The sequence below is a fragment of the Sarcophilus harrisii genome, chromosome 1, assembly GCF_902635505.1.
Source record: "Sarcophilus harrisii chromosome 1, mSarHar1.11, whole genome shotgun sequence".
NCBI classification, from domain to species: Eukaryota; Metazoa; Chordata; class Mammalia; order Dasyuromorphia; family Dasyuridae; genus Sarcophilus; species Sarcophilus harrisii.
Genome location: NC_045426.1, coordinates 677,779,659 through 677,791,950, shown reverse-complemented (window position 1 = coordinate 677,791,950; position 12,292 = coordinate 677,779,659). Strand labels below are relative to the sequence as shown.

Below are 12,292 nucleotides of genomic sequence, written 5' to 3'. Positions count from 1 at the left end.
TTAAGGGACAGGTCAGTTCTCTAAGAACCTCCACTGCTGTGGATCCCAGCATCTGAAGGATTGCAGGGCTGCCTTTGCTGACATAGGGGTTGTGGACTGGGAATGAGATAAATCAGAGGCAGAGGGAGGAGGAGAGAGGTCAGACAATGCAACAGCCTCTCAGTCAGAGAGGTCAGAGAACAGCCACTGCCTCTCAGTCTCCTTGTAGCATCCTCTCACAGGAGGAGATCCATTCTGGGTTGGCTCTCCAGCAGCCACTGTCAGGTGGCTCCCGTGTATTCCAACATCCCCCGACTTCCCATAGGGCGACTGTGACTTCTGTGGCTCTTCTATGCCTCCACTCTTGTTGCAAGCTCTGCGCCTGCCATCCTCTCCTCCTCTTTATAATCTGCATCACTGCGCTCTCAAGCGCTCCCCGGGTACCCCATCCTCGGCCCTCTGAGGCCAGTCCGCTGGGCAGGGGTTGGACCAAGAGAATAGCAGTTACGAAGCCTCATCCATGGGAACTGCCACGGGATGCTTTGTTTGGCCTGGAATCAGACAGGCAGGACTCGTGGTCTGGACAGCCAGAAGGCCCGCCCACGTCAATGAGACTTCAGATTTTTTGGAGTATTCTAGAAGTATTTCATGACAAATCAATAGTTACGTGAGTAACTAGCAGATAGAGAGTTACTGTCTCTCCAGTTGTGGTGGATGGAAAGCCAGGAGACTGGGGAAAGAAGTCAACCAATCCAAGTATCATTTATCTATTGTGTATAAACACTGGGAAGAGGGAGGATGACCATGACAATGGCAAGGCCTAGAGATGTAAGTGTGACGACCGCGCTAGCACCCAGGATACCTCAGAATCAGCCGGAGTCAGGATAAGCAAAAGCCTTAGTCTTTATTCTTGGTCTTTAGGGGTAGAAGTGAAGGGGATGGAAGAGAATCTCCATGACCGCCTTCTTCCTCGTCCAAAGTGACTCTGGCTCCTCTTACTCCACCCCCTAAGGCCCTCCTACAATCCTCTGTATACATCAATCATTGAGCCACACAGGATAGTGGGAAGGGCCATTTTCCCAGCATATGCTAATAGAGTACTCTATTATTAAATCGGTAATTAGCCCTAAGTGCTTGAACTGACCTCAGTGCAAGGACTCAGAGTTTCAGCCCTCTACACGTAAGTATGAACCTTTGACTCTTGTTAACCAGGTGACCAGAGTCAAGCTACTTAATGCCTCAATTTTTCCATCTTAAAAAAATGGGAATAGTAGGAATTAAATGAGATTACATGTAAAGTGGGGCAGTTTGGTTCAGCGGTAGAGGGGGCAGAGAACAGGCCTAGAGTCAGGAGAACTCATCTTCCTGAGTTCAAATTTGGCCTCAGACCTTGTGTTTGTGTGACTCTGGGCAAGTCACTTAACGCTGTTTGTCTCAGTTTCCTCACCTGTAAAACAAGCTGGAGAGGAAATAGCAACTCCTCCTCCCCCACCCAGGATGCTTGCCAAGAAAACTCCGAATGGGCTCATGAAGAGTCAGACAGGACCAAAACAACACAGCAATAGGTAAAGTGCTTTATAAATCTTAAAAGTGTTACATCATGTTGTCATTATTATTACTGCATTCTGTAAAGGAAAAGCACGTATAGACAAACGTATAGATGCATCACATATGAATGAATTAAAGAGCATTTCTGAAATGTTCAAGCTGTTGTGGATACTGCTATGTATGAAAGATAAAAATACAAAAAATAAGACAAAAAAATGAGCTCCTTTAAGGAGCTCATATCTAATATTTCACAGGGAACCCCCCCCACATAGAGAAAATGGTGACCAGAGAGAGGAATTGTGGCCGGGGAAGTCACAGGGATGGGAGGGGAGTTATAATGTAACTGAAACATCTCCACCAGGAATACTGGTGCTGGAGATGGAAAATTGAGGAGGAAAAGCATCTGTTTGGGGAGGGAGGGGATATGGCACCGAAGTGGCCAGAGCAGCAGGAGAGCTCTGAATCAAACTGGATGTTGTGGACTCTTATCAGTCAGAAACAGACCCAGGGCACCGGAGCCAGTGCTGGGGGGAAGTTAAGGCACAGCAGCAGCCTGGCATAAAGGTGGCCAATGAATCCAACAGGATGATTTTCGGAGAGGAAGGGGACCAGGAAAGGTCTGATGTGGAAAGTAAGGCTCAGCTGAGATGTGAAGGAGCCAAGAGGGAGAACCAGGAGGAACTCCACAGGAGGTAGGAGTCTGTGACTGTACAAAAGCACGGAGCCTCGGGATGGGAGTGAGCTTTGTGAGGAACAGCCCGTTCTCCCAGCGTGGCTAGAAAGGGAGTAATGTATACTGAGCCTGGGAAGGACTGGAGCCAGATTGTGAAAAAGAGAAGTTTGTATCTGATCCTGGAGGAAGCCCCGGGCATGTGCTGCCTGGGGGATGGTGGGACCAGCTCTGGGTCAGAAAGGTCACTCTACGGACTGGAGAACCAGGAGGCTTGAGCAGGGAGACCAGGCATAAGCTTAGTGTGAGGAGAGAGGGGCCTAAACCGGGAGAGTGTGCAAGCGAGGGGAAGGGCCCACTGTGAGTCAAGCTGTGGAGGGAGAACCCACCAAATGCGGCACCTGAAAGGCAGTGAGGAAGAGGAGGCTTAGGAATCTCCAACGTTCTGAAGAGGAGATCTAGAGGAAGAACGACTTCGAAACAGGGATGTCTGGAAGAGAGGTGGGATCAGAGGAGAAGGGGAGTCAGACATATCCACAATATAATACTAAACCTCCAATAACATGCTGGTCCATCTGCTGTAAAGCTGAACTCCCACTCTCCTCTCTGGGGTGTCTCCCCCTATTCAAAAGCAAAGTCTCTGAAAGCAGAGACTTTCTAGGAAGCTTATTGGTATCCCTCCTCCACAGGAGAACACGTGCTTAACTAATCCTGCTCTGTTCTATTCTATTCCCATCGTACCTAACCCCCCTTAAAAAAATTATCAGTAAGAAGTGGAGCTCAAGAGATCCCAGGACTGGATATAGAGAGAATAATGATAATCGTAACAATAACTGTTATTTATGTTGTGTGTTGAGATTTATAAAGTGCTCTCCATGGGCTATCTCCATTTGATCTTGACAACAACCCTCTGTGGTAGGTGCTTATAGCAACCCCATTTCACAGATAAGGAAACTGAGGCTTAAGAATGGTTTTCCTGGCTTATCCAAGATCACATAAGTGTCTCAGACAGGAAGCACCACCTAGCTGACTCAGGTGCCTTTGGAAATCCTCTGCAAAGACCCGCTATCTAAGTCTATGAGAGCTGATAATATAGCTAGCAGTGACATGGGGATCCTTCTCCCCAGTCCAGATGTCCTCCAGCCTGCCCCGTTTGGTCCCTGGGGCTGGCTCCCCTTCACTCTAACCATTCCCTCTCAGCCCTCAGACGTTTCTGAGGATCACCATCCCACCAGGCCTCCAGAGCACAACCACTCTCCTCCTCCCATCTCTCTCTCTTCTAAGAGAACTGTAATCAAATCACCACTACCTTTCCTCTTGAAAGCTGGTGTTAATGGACTGCTCCACTCCCAATTTCCCATCTTTGGGACCTATGACTTCCCATACCATAATTCTACTTCCTGGTCACTGTTCCCCAGTGTTGTCTCCGCAACAGAATCCAAGCTCCTTGAGAGCTAACTTAGATCAAAGACCAACAAAATGGGCAACCTAAGAATGGTTTTCATCTTTTTAAATAAAGTTTTGCTTTTTAAAAAATATAACCACTATTCTTAGGTCATAGGCCCTATAAAAACAGGCAGTTTGCAAACCCCTTGGTCTACATTTTATTATCTCTATGTCCCCAGCACTTCAGCATAGTACTTACTTAGTACACAATTAATTCCAATTCTGTGCTGCAGTGGAAAGAGTTCTAGACTTGGCATCAAAAATACCTGAATTCAAATCCGGCTGTGTGACCCTAAGCAAGCCTGTTTTCCTCAGTTTCTTCATCTGTAAAATGGGGGTAATATTGGCAACTACCTCCCAAGATTGTAAACTACTTTGCACAGTGCCTGACATATAATAAGTATCAAACAAGTGTTGGAGACAGCTAGATGGGTCAGTGCATTCAGTGCTGCGCCTGGAGTAAGGAAAATCTGAATTAAAATTTGGCTTCAGACACTTTGTAGCTGGATGACCCTAGACAAGCCACTTACCCCAGTTTGCCTCAGTTTCTTCAGCTATAAAATAAGCTGGGAGAAGAAACTATTTCTGTATCTGTGCCAAGAAAATAGAGTCATTACATGCAAAAATGTTTGTAGCAGCACTTTTTTGTAGTGGCAAGGACATGGCAAATGTGTGGCTGCCATTAAGAATGGCTGAATAAGTTACAGTATATGATATAATGAAATATTATTGTTCTAAAAGAAACGATGAGCAGGATGATTTCAGAAAGGCCTGGAGAGACTTAAATGGACTGATGCTGAGTGAAGCGAATGGACCCAGGAGATCACTGTACACGGCAACAACACAATGATAATCGACTGTGATGGACTTAACTCTTTTCAACAGTGAGGCGAGTCAGGTCAATTCCAATAAACTTGGAATGGAAAATGCCATCCACAACCAAAGACAGAAGTGTGGAGACTGAATGTGGATAATAACATAGTATTTTCACCTTTTTTTGTTGTTTGCTTGGGGTTTTTTTCTTTCATTTTTTTTCCTTTCTGATCTTATTTTTCTTGTTCAGCATGTGGAAATACATTTAGAAGAATTGCACATATTTAACCTATATTGGATTATTTGCTGTCTAGGGGAAAGGGGAGGTATGAAGGAAGGGAGAAACATATGCAACACAAGGTTTTGCAAGGGTGAATGTTGAAAACTCTCTTTGCATGTGTTAGGAGAAATAAAAAGCTAAAAAAAAAAAAAAGCTATTATAAAAAAAAGAAAATGGGGTCATGGAGAGTCAGACATAACTGAACAACAATAGCAAACTACCCATTACTGCCACACATTGTGCTAAACAGTAGGAATACAAGACTGTCCCTATCCTCACATTCCAATGGAGTAACTACAAGAAAACTAATATGTACAAACAGCAGTATGCTGCTGCTGCTGCTGCTGCTGCTGCTGCTGCTGCTGTGTCCAGCTCTCTGTGACACTATTGGGGGTTTTCTAGGAAAATTTATTGGCGTGGTTTACCATTTCCTTCTCCAGTTCATTTTTCAAATGAGAAAACTGAGGCAAACAGGATGAAGTGACTCGCTCACACAGTAAGCATTTTGAGGCCAGATTTGAATTCAGGAAAAGAATCTACTTGACTACAGGCTCAGCACTCTATCTACTGGGCTACCAAGCTGCCCACAAACAAACTATACACAAGGATGAAACTGAAATAAATGACAAAGGAAGACACTAGAATTAAGGAGGGGAGAGAGAGGAGGAAGCTGCCTTTAGTCACAAAGCTAAAAACTGGGACAGGACTTGAAGTTCTAAATCTCATGTGTTTTATTTTTCCATTAAATCTCCCTGCTGCCAAATGTATCCAAATTAGAGAGAGAAACAAAAAATGCTTCCTAATTAGATAGTCAAGGGAAGTTTTTGTTAGCAATTATTAAATCACAAGTCTAAATACATTTTTTCCGTCATTTTTTTTTTCACCTTTCATTATATTCTTTATTCCTGAACCTTGTAATGGAAAAATTTACGAGTATGATAGTATATGAAACAACTTCTAAGTCTCTTAAGAATTAAAAACAAGTATTACACAGAGGATAATGGAGAAGTACATAATGGGTGTGAGCAGGCTGCACACATACCCAGAAGAGAAACACCAAAGAACGGGGCATCAAAGATGGATTACCTAAGAATAAGATGGGCCAATCATGTGGTAAGAGGGAGCCACGAGAGGTGGACATACACCGAATTCCACTGGTCCCTGGTACTGCCATAACATCAGGACAAACTAAGGAAGAACATTCAAGAGAGACCCTGGGTAAAGACCTTTAAGGACACAAATGGGCTGAGATCTCTGATGTTAAAGAGTCCTGTTGAAGAGAGTAAACCAAGGACTCATATAAATATTCAATATGTAAACATGAAGGATATTTTTTAAAAAGGATTATAATAATCCTGAAAAAACTTAAATGAGATTTAGTTCATTTTGGAACAAGCCCCAACACAGGCATTCTCAAGCTGCTGTTATATGCTGATATATATTTTTTTTAATGCATAAAGTCTCTTAATTTTTTTGGTTCTCTCAATACCTTTATATCACAGAACAGGCTTGAAACAACAGGACTGCCAAATGGAAATTTATTTCCCAGAGGTTAAGTTCTGGGTATTCCTTTTTAAAGAAAGGAAGAAATAAAGGAAGACAAACAACTCAGGGCATGTTTATGCATGTTAAAGGGGATCTGTATAAGTCAACAAGACAGGAGTAACTCCAGTGGAGACCCCTTTGGGATTCCTTCATTCAATGGTAAACAAAACTGTGTCAAGGTAGGGTTAGCAGCCAGAATATTGCAACCTTGAAGGAAATCTGAAATGCTCCTTGAGAGCTTATTTTTTAAGTACAATAGTTCCAATAATATATCAAGAAAAAAATATTCTATTTGGAAGAAAAAAAAACTTTCCAACACATTTCTAAATTTTAATGTATTTTTAACTTCATTTGAAACCTGGACTTTAGAAGATTATGGGGCTTTTCTACCTTATTTTGAATTATATTTGTTATAGTCTGACACATTTAGCAATCCACAGATTCCAATTTTCATCTTACAAATGCAAAATATCTATTTCACCATTTCCTCAAGCTTAATGTAATAGTGAGCATCATGCACTGAGTGAATATCAAAGACCATTTTTTAAATCAAGAAAAACAAATACACTGTCCACAATTATTTTCTAGGATGAAAAGTTTATGATTCACATCCTCACAAATACTTATTTCATTATTTCTCCTGTATCTCAATGTTTTTCCTAAAAACATCCACATTTGAGACATCAGTCATGTAATCAGTCATGTACCCAGACATCCATCATTTCCTAACTTCCTATTAGTCAATATTTAAAGGAGCTCTGAATTCATTAATATGAATATATCTTAAGGTGTGACTGTTTTTCAAGAGATGCTCCAAAATATGTCCCAATGAAATCAATCTGCCAATGAGCATCTCCAAATATAGTTAGACTGATTCTCAGGTCAAAGACAAATAAACCACTGCCAGGGCTGTTCTCAAAGGCTTTTCGGTTTGGTAGAACTTTCAATAGCTGGTACTATTGAAGGAATCCAGTATTACCTCCAGAGGCAATGAAGGTGAACTTTGGGAGAGCGCTAATATCATATTCCCCATATTCAACTATCTACAGCATCATTGAAATATTTTCTATATTGTGTATATATCCAAGTGTTAATATGAAAGAATAAGCAATAATAAAACTTATAATATTTAGACTAAATTGCAAATATAAATTCAAGACAGTGATAAAGATTACATTTCCAACAGAGAACATAATTTATATATAAAATTATAGAATTCTAAGAAAGTAATCAATTTCATAAAAATGAAATTATGTGAAGAATTCCTTGTCCCCTCCCCTCATAATAAGGTATGAAGCTTCTTAAGAGTTAAAAACATGTGATCTGGGGAAATAACAGCTTTTCAAACTGAGCAATCACAAAATCAATGTCAGGGTTATATTTTCCTTTCTTATGTCTCAATAAGGGACTGATTCTTCAATCACATTAACAAAAGAATGTCATAGGTCTTAAGATTCTCAAAGACTTCTCAAAGGTGAAGATCAGATTATCATGAAACAGACAAGTGGACATTAAGAGGACAAGTAGAATCTAAATTTAATAGAGTATTACTACTATACCCAAAGACATTTAACAAACTAATTCTTCTGATCCTTTCCAACCAGTTTAACAATTTCTCGGCAGAAATTGTCAAATATTTCAACATTAACAATTAAATGAGGAAGCATGGTAGTGGAAAGAAAGCTGAGTCTGAAAGGAATGCAAATCTTGCCCAGAAAACACCTATCTTTTTGACTCCAGGAAAGTCATTTTTCATGCTACCTTCCCTGATAGCCAGGTGTTAGCATCAGCACGTATTTAGTGTATGTCTATAATTCTACAGATGTTCATATGTATGTGTTTGGATCTGGATAGCTCTATACCTACATACATCTGTATACATCTAAAATAACTAAAGGGGGAACTATTTATAAGCAAAAAGACATGAGGACTGGATCAATTTAAAGTCATCTCTCATTTTATTATGTCTTCTTTTCCTTTATTCTCTATCATCAATTAAGATAATTGTCTTTTGCTACAATAGCCATAACTAACTTTTTCAGTGTCAGCAAAAAGTACCTTTATAAGTTAATAAGAGTCAACTCACAATTTATCTAACAGAGTTAGTTGTTTACAAACGTTTCAGAAGCGTTAATTGACTGTGAGAAAATCAAGATAGTTTATAATTGAGAAAGGGAAAAATGAAAGATGACGTCCCCATTAAGGCACTCGGTCTTCCTTGGGAAATATTTCTACTATCTTCTAAACTGTGAGGTAGATAATTCTTATGTATGATTGGCCCATACACTCCTCCAAACAAATCATTTAAGAAATTCTCCTCTTTAATCCACTAATGTGAATTTATACATCTACTAATCTATAAATACATCTCTGTATTAGGAAGTTAAAAAAATTAAGGATGACAAAAAGGGCAGTTTCAAAGAATCCCAAGTCGACTTTTTTTGAATCAATGTGAAGTAAGATGAGCAGAATCAGGGCAACAATTATTACTATAATAACAGTGAAAATAAACCAGTCTGAAAGACTTAGGAACTATGATCAGTGCAGAGGACAACCAAAAATGCCAGAGAATGAATGATGTTTAAACACTCAGAAAGGAAGGACTCAATATGCAGAATAAAATATACAGTCTTGGACACGGGTAATGCAGAACTCTGTTTTGCTTGCCTATGCCAATTTGTTAATAGTAACTTGGGGTTGGGTTTATTTGTTTATTTATTTACAATAGGAGTGAGATATAAGGCAGAGAAAATATGTCTTTGTTAACTGAAAAAATAAACATAAATTTTAAGAATAAAATCAATACTTGGAAAATCCTTTAAAAACAGAAATACTGTGAAGTACTATTTGTCTAAATTTGTCTAAACAATGAAGAATTTCTCTTCAAGCTGTCATTTTAATTCATCTTTTCATAAAATTATTTCTATTTTCAACTTAACATTTTCCCCTCATCCAAAAAAGTGGCTGTAGTCAATTTCATTTAATTTCTATGTACAGAATATCATACTGGTTGCTTCTGGAGGACAATGAAATAACCTTGAGAGCTAACTCTCAAGAAGTAGAGATGTGTGTGTGTGTGTGTGTAATGAGTATCATCCCATTCTGGTACTTTTACCAAACAATTTATAGACAAGGGTAAAGTGATTTTAAATAGCAAAGTCCATCTGTACTTAAGTGCATATAAAGATCCCTTAGCAAGGGCTGATTGCTTTCATGAAACATCATGCAGCTCCAGATCCCTTCTCTGAACTCCTCAATGCTGCTACCACATCTTTCACACCACATACTGTACCTACTCCCCGTACCTATCTATCTCGTTTCTCCCATTGTACAACTAGCATGGGAGCAGAGCCCCTAGTCTGTAAAGGGAATTTACGAGGGTTCTGAAGCCCTGTAATCCAGACACTGGAGTGCAATTAATTCATATCCCAAACTTGTCTACAGATTCACAAAATATCAAGCTACATACTGTGGATTCAAATAAACTATAAATTAATAGACTTAAAGCTTGCAAGAAGCCTTGGGTATAATCTAGTCCAACCCTCTCACCTGATGAGGGAAAAGTAAGGTTCATAAAGAAAGTGACATTCTTCAGATTTATGCTTACAGGCAGTAATCCAGTATCTCTGTTTTCAAATCTAGGGTCTTAATTTAGGTCTTAAAAGTAGAACACATATTTAAGAGAGTCACCTCTAAGATTTAAGGGAACTCCCTCCCACCCTCTTCTGTAGCTAGAATCAAATTATCTCTGGCTGGAAAAATATCAGCGCTGCCTAGTCTAACTCCTATCTTACCATAAATTCCCTATTCAGCATCCCCAAAAAGTGATCCTACAGCCTTTACTTTAGACCTACAGAAAAACAGAACCCATCAAGTCAATGGGGAAGTTTCTTGAACTTTCTCCACTCTCAACCCCTTTTTGCCTGAGAAATTTCTAAATGACCCCAGGAGCATACAGTGAACAAACCAAACATTTACTGATGACAAATCATAATTTTGCCACACCTACATTCAATTATGAGACCCCCAGACAGGGTTGGGAACCACAGTTTAAGAAGCTGTGATCTAGTATTAACACTTCCATTTTATAGAGGAGGAAACAAGACCCCAGAGTCTAGGTTAGACTAGTAGTATGCATCACACTTTCAATCCTTGTAATTCAAACTCTATTCAATTGACAAGCATTTATTAAACAACTACTATGTTTCAGGCACAGTGGACACACTGGAACATACAGGCAAAAAGCTGTTCTCAAGGAGCTCATAGTCCATACAACCAGAGTAGATGGTAGGTTACTTCAGAAAGGAGAGGGGGGTGATGGGGGCAGAAGGGCTCACTCACCAATACGGGGGAAGAGATACCATCTAGGTGACTAAAGGGTGAAAGTAGAGGGACTCACTCCATGGGGAAGGGGGGCAACTTAATGACCACCAGGTCCATAGGGTCTCTCAGAGGGAAGGGGGAGAGGAGAAGCAGCTAAATGACCAGGTTCATAGGGACCTCTCAGAAGGACGCGGGAGGGGGTAGCAGCTAAATGACCAGGTTCATAGGACTTCTAGGACGAAAGGGGAGAGGGGGCAGCAGCTAAATGACCAGGTTCATAGGGACCTCTCAGAAGGACGCTGGAGGGGGTAGCAGCTAAATGACCAGGTTCATAGGACTTCTAGGAGGAAGGGGGAGAGGGGGTAGCAGCTAAATGACCAGGTTCATAGGACTTCTAGGAGGAAGGGGGAGAGGGGGCAGCAGCTAAATGACCAGGTTCATAGGAACCTCTCAGAAGGACGGGGGAGGGGGGCAGCAGCTAAATGACCAGCTCCATATGGTCTTATGAGAGGGAGGGGGAAGGGCAGAGGCGAACACCCTCAAGAGCGAGGGGCTGGCGTCTGAGTGACCACGTCCACTGGGGCCCTCCAGAGCGGACGCAGGGAGGGCAGAGGAAGGGGCCCTCGCGTAGCGGGAATGGGGCGGGCGGCCGCCCCAGGACCGGCCTCAGTTGACAGGCAGCCTCGCAGCACTCGCGGGTGCCCCAGGCCCGGCCCGGGGCCTGCCCCCGCCCCTCTAACGGATCCGGCTGGACGCGAGCCCGCCCAGGGCGGCCTTCTGCGCCCCGCTCGCCGCTGCCCTCCTCGGGACACTCCCCTCCTTATTGGGTCCAGCAGAACGGAGCGCCAGGCGGGCTCCAGATGTGCGGGGGTCCGGCCCGACGGGTCGGCGCAGCCTAGCGCGCCCCCCCCCGGAGGATACCCCCCCCCGGCCGGAGGGGCGGGGGACGCAACAGCGGCTCGGCAGGGGGTCCCAGCTCCCTCTACCCCTTCCCGGGCGCTCCTCCCCTTCCTTCTCCCCTCCCCTCCCCCCAGCCCCAGCGGGCCCGCCGGGCCCTCCCCAGACGGACCCCCGCCCGCTCACCGCTGTCAGGTCCGGCAGCCGGTCCCTCATCCCGCCCCGGCCGGCTCCGCGCCCCCCGACGCCCCGGCCCGCGGTCCCGGGGCCGTCTAGCTCAGTTTAGCTCCTCTGCTCCCTCCCCGCCGCCCGCAGCTCGCAGCCCCCGCCCCGGCCCGATGCCACGGCAACCACCGCCAGCCCCAGCGGTCTGCGCATGCCCGGCCGCCCCGCCGGCAGTCCCCACCCCAAACAAACCGCGGCCGAGCCTGCCCGAGGGCTGCAAGCCCGGGGGCGGGGGCGGGGGCGGGGCCTTGCCCGGGCAGATGTGCCCTCGCGGGTCTCTAGCGCGGGGGGGGGGGGGGGGGGGGAAAGGGGGAAACGAGGTCCGGGCCCCTCGGGGAAGAGGGCGCTCCTTTGTTGTCTCTGAGAGAAAACGTGCCCGTGTGGAGCGCGGGGCGGACGCTGGATAATTAACTTAAGGGCACAGCTGTCCGGACGGGCCCCGTGGTGCTCAGAAGACGGGGAATCCGCTCCTTTCACCTTCCCCGGAATTCAGTCTCTTACTAGAAAAGGGGAAAGAACGAAAACACGTGCCTAAAACGCCTACTGTGTGCCAGGCACAGCGCTAA

The 12,292-nt window shown here is 43.8% G+C and overlaps 1 protein-coding gene across 4 annotated transcripts in view; it reads right to left on the bottom strand.

Moving 5' to 3' along the window:
• Nucleotides 1-11,840, bottom strand: part of STX2 (syntaxin 2) — a 51,299-nt gene extending 39,459 nt beyond the window's left edge. For all 4 annotated transcript variants that reach the window (XM_031948395.1, XM_031948396.1, XM_031948394.1 and 1 more), the window contains exon 1: nucleotides 11,688-11,840. In XM_031948395.1, the coding sequence (XP_031804255.1) occupies nucleotides 11,688-11,717 (30 nt within the window). In that variant the 5' untranslated portion in view covers nucleotides 11,718-11,840. The remainder of the gene's footprint in view (nucleotides 1-11,687) is intronic.
• Nucleotides 11,841-12,292: the final 452 nt, after the last annotated feature.